The sequence below is a fragment of the Megalobrama amblycephala genome, linkage group LG24, assembly GCF_018812025.1.
Source record: "Megalobrama amblycephala isolate DHTTF-2021 linkage group LG24, ASM1881202v1, whole genome shotgun sequence".
Taxonomy (NCBI): Eukaryota; Metazoa; Chordata; class Actinopteri; order Cypriniformes; family Xenocyprididae; genus Megalobrama; species Megalobrama amblycephala.
Window position 1 is genome coordinate 18,703,479 of NC_063067.1, and position 10,243 is coordinate 18,713,721.

At 40.0% G+C, this 10,243-nt stretch overlaps 1 protein-coding gene across 1 annotated transcript; it reads right to left on the minus strand.

The window, feature by feature from the left end:
- Positions 1–5,773: 5,773 nt before the first annotated feature.
- On the minus strand, positions 5,774–10,087 carry wnt1 (wingless-type MMTV integration site family, member 1). Its single transcript, XM_048179384.1, has 5 exons — positions 9,113–10,087; positions 8,412–8,517; positions 6,945–7,198; positions 6,519–6,784; positions 5,774–6,304 (listed from the first exon to the last, which is right to left on the minus strand). Exons 1-5 carry the CDS (start codon positions 9,120–9,122, stop codon positions 5,813–5,815), a joined length of 1,128 nt encoding a protein of 375 aa, XP_048035341.1. The 5' UTR covers positions 9,123–10,087; the 3' UTR covers positions 5,774–5,812.
- Between the last annotated feature and the right edge of the window lie 156 nt (positions 10,088–10,243).

The window sequence follows — 10,243 nt, forward strand, 5'->3', positions numbered from 1 at the left end:
AAGTAACTTATATATATTATTGTAAATTGAAAAGTAATGCGTTACTTTACTAGTTACTTGAAAAAGTAATCGGATTACATTACTCAAGTTACTTGTAATGCGTTACCCCCAACACTGGTGGCCATGATGTCTATTTTAGATATGGACTAAAAGCCACAAAACTCTTTGTAGATGTTTTTGTCCATACTATGAAAGTCCACAGGGGTTTTGAATCCCTTGGCCCCTATTTTTCAAAATATCTTACTTTGTGTTCCATACAGGTTTGGAACGACATGAAGGCGAGTAAATAATGACACAATTTTCATTTTGTAGCGAACTATTCTTTTTAAGTAAAGTAGTGCTCTTATGAATCAAATCAATTGATCTAGTAAGTCAGTGATCATACATCTAATTGCGTTATGATTTCTAAACAATGTTGCCAACTAATGCCCTGTCATCTTTAACATTTCTCCTTGTCGAGGAGCAGTTGCAAGGCAGAGTACAAGCTTATGATGGAGATGTTACAAGACTAGAGCCTTTGTGATGTGAGATGGCAGTTTCTCTGGAGCCACCATCTGCTGAGAGGGTCAGGCAGCATGTAGGGTTCAAATCTCCTGGATTCTGCCTGCTTCCCAGCTGCCATGCCCAGGCACTCCGAAATCCACACACAACCACACTTACACACCTCGCAATTATCACACACACTCGTAGACACGCATAATCCCAGGCATGCTGCGCTGCCGAAACCATTCTCATCAGGGCTGACACTAAAGAATGTTGGGATTCTTGTCTTGAGGTACCAGTGTTTTTTCCTCCCTCTTTGGGTTTGCGCAAAATCCACACATTCTGTTGAACCCATGCGCCCACACTGCATCAGCCCTGCATGTGACCACTGCTCCACTGTGCTCTATTCAGCACGGTGACTCGAACTTTGCTCACATTCCATATACTTTCTTTGGTCCATTTTGCCCGTCAGCCTGTTCCTCAACCCTTTGAATAGGCCTCAAGCTTAGAGGGAAAACAATCTCCCAGAATTTTTTGGAAGAAGCTGCTTGTCACGGCTTTTTGTGGTCCATATAACATGTACCTGTTTGCTGAACGGTTCCTTTGAGTTTAAAGTGACTCTTTTTTCTTTCCTCAACTGGAAAGTAGCCATTCTACAACAACGTCGCTCAGCCAAACTCTTACTCAGTCCAACCCAGTGAGGTTTTGTTTTGGATTTTTGTCAAGTGATTTAATTTTTTGCCATTATTCTATTATAGCTTCAAACCACGACTGGAAGGTTAAGTTTCTCGAAGCTCTTCAGAGACCCTCAAGGGCACTTATTGAATTAAAACTTTATTGCTCAGTTTTGGAAAAAGAGCAGAGCGCTCCAATTAAGAAAAACGGCAGTTCATAAACACTCTCGACCATGTTACTACATAGAGATGTACATGGCTTTTCAGCTTGTGGTTTTGCATCTATCGCAATCTGCAACTCAGAATTTGTGCTTTTTTGACTCGTCCTTTGCATATGTCCATCACTCTCCTTATTGGCATTGAAAGCGAAATGAATTTATTTTTTTAAGAGCTCTTGTGTTTCGAGATGCCTCCCTTTCCCAGCCTCCCTCCCTGCTTGCCGCCTGGCAGGCCCGTGTGTCAAAGGTGGCTGCTGCAGAACAGACTGTGGGAACAGCCGGTCAGCCTCCCCTGTCCCCTATTCCCTAACCAGAGGGGCAGCCATCAATCCAAGCCTGCTCGAACCCCTCCCGGTGCACACATCTCCGCAACCCACACACTCGCTCCCCAATAATCCGCGGAAGCAATTTCATCTCGACTCGGGTGGCGGCCCATTGTCGCCAACTCCTTCAATCTTTCCTAATTAACTCTCGCTTTGTCCCGCATCCGAGCTTCTGGACTCATCTCTACGACATTCCGATCGGGGCCGGTCTTCACACTCCCGGGCAACCCTCGGACCCTAATCCCACTGCACCCCTCCCTCCCGAGTAACTCTTTCCATTTTTTTCTTTCCCCCAACCTGCCGATCACCTACTTGCAGAGTTAGGTAGGGGCATTAACTCCTTGGGTTTTTTGAAAGAAGAGGACGAAGGAGGGGGCGAGGAGGAGATGGCCAGAAAGCGACTCCAACCCAGACAATTAGAACAATGGGCCGGGCCTGTAGGGGGCTAACTCGCAGCGTCACGCCTGGACGGTGGGGTATTTTGTCGGTTTAATGAATTGTCCGTCAGTCCCTGGCTGCATCACAGGCCGTGTAGAGAGTGGACAGCAGGGACCCAGACACTAAGTCGGTATTTATTACACTGCCTTTGTCACTAATTGAGCTAATTATCAGTGACTCTTCAGCACTCCCACAATGACAGTAGCCCTCCACCCTCCGCCTCCCTCATCCCACCAGTGCCTGGGAATGCAGCCTGACTTTGCTTCTTTACCCTTCTTTTTTATCCTTCTCTCCTTATTCTCACTTATTTCTTTCCCGTTTTTATTAATGCTTAGTATTGTTTCACCGTTTTGCCTTATTATGCACACGCATGTATACAGAAACTTCCTGGAAGGTCAAAGATCGGTTTCATTTGTTATTTTTATTTTATTCATTATTATTTACCATTCAAGTAGGGAAGCTTTTTAGTTATATTTTTGGGGCATGTTTTGGTTTATTAAGACAGTTGAATTAGGACAGGAAGTAAAAGGACAGTGATTTGACCTCGAGCTGAGACTCAAACTCGGGTCGTGAATATGTGAAGCCCACAAGGTTACGGCTTTCAAAAAAATTTTTAGTGTATAATGCGCATTGTTTTTGTCTGAAATAACTATACTACCAGTCAAAAATTTGGAGTAATTAATTTTTTTATGTTTGAAAGAAGTCTTTTATGCTCAAGGCTGCATTTATTTGGTACAAAATACAGTAAAAATAGTAATATTGTGAAATGTTATTGCAATTTGAAATGTCCATTTTATGTTTGAATATATGTATATAATGTAATTTATTCTTGTGATGTCAAAGCTGAATTTTCAGCATCATTACTCCAGTCTTCAGTGTCACATGATCCTTCAGAAGTCATTGTAATATGCTGATTTAATGCTCAATTTGTATTGCTGCTTAATATTTTTTTGGAAAACATGGTTCATTTTTGTCAGGAATCTTTGAAGAATAGAAAGTTTTGAAGAAAACAGCATTTATTTGAAATAGAAATCTTTTGTAAAATTATAAATGTCTTTACTCTCACTTTTGATCAATTCAATGCATCGTTTTTGAATAAAAGTATTATTATTTTATTATAAGTCTTACCTCAAACTTTTGAGTGGTAGTGTATCACAGTTTCCTCAAAAATATTAAGCAGCACAACTGTTTTCAACATTGATGATAAGAAATGTTTCTTGAGCAGCAAATCAGCATATTAGAATGATTTCTGAAGGATCATGTGACACTGAAGACTGGAGTGATGATGCTGAAAATTCAGCTTTGACCACAGGAATAAATTACATTTTAAAAATGTAATAATATTTCACAATACTACTGTTTTTACTGTATTTGTCATCAAATAAATACAGTCTTGGTGAGCATAAAAGACTTCAAAAACCAAAAATATATAGCCTATTTTATGTAGAAGTTAAACATTTGAGTTTAAGCTCTATTTTAATCTATGTCTTTGTTTTTCTTTTCTTTCTATCAATTAACTGTGAGCTCTCTCTTTTATCCTGTGAGCATTCTAGATCCTATTTCTCCTCTCATCCTCTCCCATCGCTGTGTGTTCTGTTCTGGGATGCGGATGTGACGACTGCGGCGGTGCAGCGCTCCATCTGGCTGACCTTCAGTGGCCCTGCGTTATGTTGCGGTGGATGAGAGAAAGAATCGTCTGCCTTCATCCAAACTCTTGTGGTCGCGCTGGCCTCGGTAGCAGGGTGGGGGCAACACAACCTGTCATTATTTCTAATACCATTTCTTTATTTTGTTTCTGATATTAAGTAAGTGAAGCAAAACCGCTAGTGTCGTGAAAACACACAGATTTAACGCTGTGTTACACCACTGCCTAAATTCCCTCAGCGGTTACTGTGGATTTAGGGTGCATGACTGTTCGAAGAAGAGGCCTGGTCTTGCGTTTCGATGGTGGGAATGATGTTTAGAGGAACTGATATACTTGCACACTCACATTGTTGATTTTAGGTTAAGTGCTTTAGACATACCCTGTCATACCAGGTTGTGGTTCTGAGAAATGATTGATGGATCATAAACGAATATGCAAACCCATATGGAAAGACGAACCTGTTATTGTGAGCATAGTTAGGAAATGAGTGGTTCTCTGAAAACACAGATAATGAAAATATAAACTTTATTGTGCTATTACTCTATATGAAAACAACTTTTCTAAACTGAGCTAAAATATTTCCTTTAACAGCATTTTCTCTAACAAAAAAAGCCATCATACAATAATAAATACTTTTCATTCACAACATTAAAAGATGGTGTTCAGTGCATGTAAAACACAAGTGTCAAGAGACAAGTAAATCAGGCATTTGACAAAGTAATCTTGTCTCCGAGATGTATGTGGCCTCATTTTTGATCATCCATTTGTGACCATCTGTATAAGTTAGCACACAACTGGCTGGAATTACTCATAAAATTGTAAATAATAATAGTGTATTCACCCCACTTTCAGACTAAGTCATTTTCTCACATTGCAAGTTGCAGCATAAATATATAGATCATATCTATTTATAATATTTACAACATTTTGGTTATGTTAGCTGATATACAAAATACAGTTTCCATAATTGTGGCTCTTTCAAAAACATAAATGTGAACTGTTTGTCCACTGTAAACTAGGTAGTAGGGCATTTACAGGATTATCTTTACACACTTTTTTAAAACTAGTATGTACTTGTGCGTAATCGATGTAGTCTCTTTGACAGAAGGCTTCTTCTCTCCCAAAAGAGTTTCTGTAATAGTAAACATGCTGATCTGAATCGACGAGTCAATCTCAGGTCAATCTTAATTTTCTCTTCCCAATACTTTTCCATCAGTACAATAACATGGTATACCACATAATAATAAATGGTATTAAAAAATGGCAGGAGACTCAAAGCAGTGACGGGAAGTATGGCAGGTCCGAATGGGAAATCACGAGAGGTTGGGCCGAGTTCGGGATTCCGCTACATAGTAATCGGAAAAGGAAGCCCCATCCCTTGAGAAGCACTTCACACAGTTTTATGTGAGACGAGTAGAACTGCAGCTAAAGAAAACAAAACGCTAAAATATTTTAAAGAACCGCCCTCTTGTTAGAGTTTTGCACTGGTTTATGAGAGAGCATGCTTGTGGTTCGCTAACCACAGGAACATCTGTCAAACTGTGTCCAGTTACTACTTTCTAGCTTCTATGTTCCCCAGAGTACCAGAGATGGAAATCAGGAGAGGAGAAGACATACTAGAACCTCAGAACTGGTGGTTCAGTACCCTAAATTTCAAGCGGTGCCTACATGAACCGTTTTTCCTGCTCAAAGTTGCGCAGTGCGTAGTGGTTCTCGACCCATTTCTTACGATTTGAAGTCCTGTGCTGCAGTAACATCAACAAAATATTGTGTAGACCTACCATCAGCTAAGTGTTCTGCTCATGAACTTTTGAACTTTTCTCAGTAGTTAATACATTGAATATACTTGCCTATTCAACCAACAGATTGTGTTTAGTCCCTTTTAACCTTGCTATCCTGTCTCTTTTCTCCAGTATTTAAACTTAACATGTTTATTCACTCCTATATAACCTCCAGATACCCCCATCCCCCCCCCTTTTTTTTTTACCCAGTTTGGGACCCTCCAGTTTCTCAGTTTTTTGCATTTGTTCATCATAGACATTGATGGACAGTCTGTGTACTGGTGCAGTTGAGGCAGCTCACGTGACAACACCAGTGAAAAGTACAGTGGCATCTTTCTGTGACCTGCTCCATTCGAGTCTTGTATCCCCTTCCACAGCACAGAAGCTCGCACCCATCCAGCGCCGGCGATGAACTGTTGCAGGTACGTCCCGATGTGCCATGCGTGCCTGTTTTGCCATTGTAGGAACAGAAGTTGGGAGACTTTTCAAAGTAGACCAGGTCCCGAGCCGAAGGGAGTTTATGTGCTGGATTCTCCGGTTCCAGGTGGCGGGGGTCGGCTCGATGGGATGCACGATTGCTGCCTTTGTTGCCGTACACGACTCTGGATGCGCCATCAAAACGGTCCTTCAGAAAGTCTCCAACTACACGGAAGCTGGGCAGTCTCATCCAGCACGTTCGCACAGTGCAGGACCCAGACATCCCATGGCACTTGCACTCTTGTTGCATTTCTGATGCGACTGTCTGTAAGAAGAGGAGAGAAAATTAATAAAGAAGCAAAAATGGTAATTTATACATTTATATAGAAATTCTGACCATTTTGAACTAATGAAACTGTTATTTTTGTTTCTTTCCATCTGTACTTTGGGAAAATCTATGTATTGATAAATCTGTTTTTGACATACTGGTATTTTGATTAGACAAATGGCTTCAGAGAGTTGAGTAAGGGGTCTCTTACCATTCTTCCTGCCTCATTGTTGTGCAGGTTGGTCAAATATCGTAGATCTCTGCCCCTCTCACTGGAATCCACAAACTCTCGCCCGAACATCCTGCCAAATTCCACATTGTCGCTGCAGCCTCCCCAGTGCCAGTCTGGCCCTCCAGGACCTCGGCGCCGGTAGTCGCAGGTGCAGGACTCAATGGCCCCCTCAGAACAGGACCGAGCCACGGCGTGAGTAACACCAGCACTTGTGATGGCAAACACAAATGCAGTCTCACGGCAACCTAACAAAACAATAATCACAACTTACAATTTCTCTCCTGCTGTGTCTCCATTCAGATAATATTAATGTGTAATTCTATGTTCTCCTGTGAATAGTATATGAATAGTGTTCAGCACATTGTTTAAAGCTTTCATACTGCCACTCTGAGAAGCCATGCTCACCTCGGTTGACAATTTTGCCAAAGACGTTGGGGCTGTGGGTGGTCGGACAGTTCCAGCGGCGGTTACGAAACTGCCATTTGCATTCCTTGATGGCTGTATGCAGGCCTGCTGCAATGGCGTGCAAAATGCCAGGGTTTTGCCGGATCAGTTTTCTCTGACGACGACTTAACAATGCCAAGCTGGGGTCCAGCACCAACTGCACATTCTTAGAGTTGGTGAGGAGATTGCCTGAGGATGCCACATTCACAATACCCCTGGTGGAGAAAACGAAAAATTGACGTTGGTAAGTTGGAAAAAGGCCATTTCTCATTTGAATGGACTGAAAAATGTAAACAAATAGGCCATTGTTTAGATGTTTAGACCATTTTCCTATAATATTCTCATTATATATATATATATAGAAAATTTTAATACATATATATGTATTTATATATTAAAATTCAGTCACACTTTAGTTTATGGTCCAGTTCTTACTATTAACTACGACTTTTGCCTCAATAAACTCCTAATTACAGCTTATTAATAGTTAGTAAGGTAGTTGTTATGTTTAGGTATTGGGTTGGATTAAGGGATGTAGAATTTGCTCATGCAGAATAAGGCATTAATATGTGCTTTGTAAGTACTAATAAACAGCCAATATCCTAGTAAAATGTATGCTAATAAGCAACTAGTTGATAGTGAGAATTGGACCCTAAACTAAAGTGTTTCCTAAAATTCCATATAATACAAAGAAAGAAAAAAAGAAGAACTTCGTCCTTCGTAGGGTATCAGCGTGTATCTTTTTAATTCTTCTTTTACCGCTGTTATGACATATACGTACAGCTTTAAGGCTTTGGCTCATATGTCGTGTCTAGTTTTAACCTACTCCGGAACGCTCAGCACATTACACGAATTCGACCCTGAAAACGACCTGGAAAGGAACTGCTCCCAGCCATAAAATAAATCCGCATTTAATTTATCCCACATTGGATTGAAAAATCTTGTCCCGTGTTCAAGCCACACTGTCAAAATGACAGAGAGAAACCGAGTGAGGGAGAGAGAGAGAGAGAGCGCGCGCGCAAGCAGTGGCTCTGAGTAAACAGACTAACTGAAATTCATTTATTTGGGAAATTAGTTTGACCCATCTCGTTTGCTACTTTATAATATTAATAATATGTTTTATAAAGCCTATATAAAATAAAAAAGAATAAATAACAATGCTGCTCCGCATATTCCCTTCGCTTGACTGCTAATACAATGACAGTTTCTCTACAAACAACCGAATGACATAAATCTTTAGCTTGTCTAATATCTTTGATCGTTTAATTTAGGCCTACTGAAGCCTATGCACTAAGGATCTAAAAGACTGATATTTATCATAGATATTGTTCACCAGCCAGTAAAAAAGAGCACGAATTATTCACAACTATATCTTATATACATTCTAAATCTAAATGTCATATATATTAAAGGCCTGCTGTATCTTACCACCACCGGCCGCTGTTGTTCACCGCCCCTGTGCCAGTGAGAGAGGAGACCAGGAGGACACATGCCGCTTTGACTGCGAGAAGCAACGCGAGGACCCGCATGATATCTGAAAGGGCAAAGTTAACCAATTAACCTCAAATGAGATTCTTGCATTAATAAACAATGTCAGTCTATGGTATGCCTTTCTATGTTAGAAGAGCTAGTGAGCATCTTAACAATTATTAAATTAATAAAAACAGCAAAATAATTAGTGTAGTGCAATGAAATTACGCATGTTATTTGTAGCTTTTTAATGCATGGCGAAGTGTAGCTATTATATAGAAATACGATTTTGTTTACATATGTATATGAAATTTTATCAAAATATAATGTCAGGATTCTGTATGTGGCTCAACTAAAATCAAATAGTCTACACTTTAAAAAAAAAAAAACATATAACGGTTTAAATTATAGAGCTAACATGCCATAAATAACTTTTTTTTTATTCTCTAGTTCTTTCGAACACCATCTTATGTTTTAAAGATATGCTTATCTAAAGAACCCAACATCAATAACTTTTTAGTCTCCAAAGAACCAGACAGCTACTCATGAAACCCTATACTGTCCAAAATGCTTCTTTGGTGCTATTATTTTTCTAAAATTAAATAAAAAATAACATGCAAACATATTAAGCAATTTGTTTGCATTACGCATCCACTTACCACTCCACATTCCAGTGCGACTGACAGCGTGGGTCAATGTTTATTCATAAAATCAGTGTAGAAGTCACAGAAAGGGTTCTGGATGGGATGCCAGTGCAACTGCTGCTGCTGCTGCTGCTGCTCTTACAGTCTGTGTGTTAGTGATGCTCTGCTCACAGCACTGAGCGCGTGGGACAGTCCCGAAGACCTGATCCCCTCGGTGACTGATAGGCGACACATTGTTCACTTATTGAACGCTACAAGATGAATAAAAAAGGGATTTGCTGCTCTCATCTCCCTCTGTTTTTTTTTCCTCCCTCCTTTTGAGTGGAACTGAATGGACGGATAGCTTAATTCTTCTCATTGCCCACAATGAATACAGGAGGCAAAACCCGACATAAAGGAGAGGAGATGAAGAAAAGATCCGTTATAGGCGCTTTAAATTACATATCATTTTGTAATCCTCGTCCAGAGATTCCTCAGATACATTCAAGCGAAATCATATAAAATACAGTTCCCTCAGGCGTCTTCAATATATGCAGAGCTGATTTATTTCTTCTCATTGCAGTGAGTGAGTGTGCGCGCGCGCGCCACTTGTGTCTTCAGTTCCTTCTGCGTGGAAGGTGTCGCGCCACGGTTACTGTAAGAGCGGAATATAAAACATCTAAACTGGCCTTTTTACCCGGGGTGCATGCATGCATTACTCCCTTAACTGCGTCTCCTCCCTCTTGCGCGTAAAAAAAAAAAAATGTTTTTATAGATGTCCGTGCTTGCGCTCTGCACTCACCCGTTTGTACTGTTTAGACTAAATAAAGCACATCAAGTGGAAACGTCATGCTATAATTATGGTGGAAAAAAAGGGCTAAATGAAAAGGAGAGTATTAAAGACACGGGACAGTGCTAATGCTGCGTCAGTTTCTCATTTTAAATGAGGACTTACCGGAGAGTGTAACACATTTTTGTTTCAAATAGCCTAAGTCTGTAACTTTTTTGTGTTGTGTCTCAAAATATATATATATATATATATATATATATATATATATATATATATATATATATATATATATATATATATATATATGTATGTCTGCTACAGATTGGTTAGATGTCTACAATTTATGTCAACTTCAGTTAGGGATGGGTTGTAACGAC

What these genes read in the sequence shown, in the direction of transcription:
- wnt1 (XM_048179384.1), bottom strand. An exon ending in TGGCAAAATTGTCAACCGAG is followed by an intron (nt 6,785 to 6,944) that starts GTGAGCATGGCT and finishes TTGTTTTGTTAG; the next exon opens with GTTGCCGTGAGACTGCATTT. An exon ending in ACAATGAGGCAGGAAGAATG is followed by an intron (nt 6,305 to 6,518) that starts GTAAGAGACCCC and finishes CTCTTCTTACAG; the next exon opens with ACAGTCGCATCAGAAATGCA.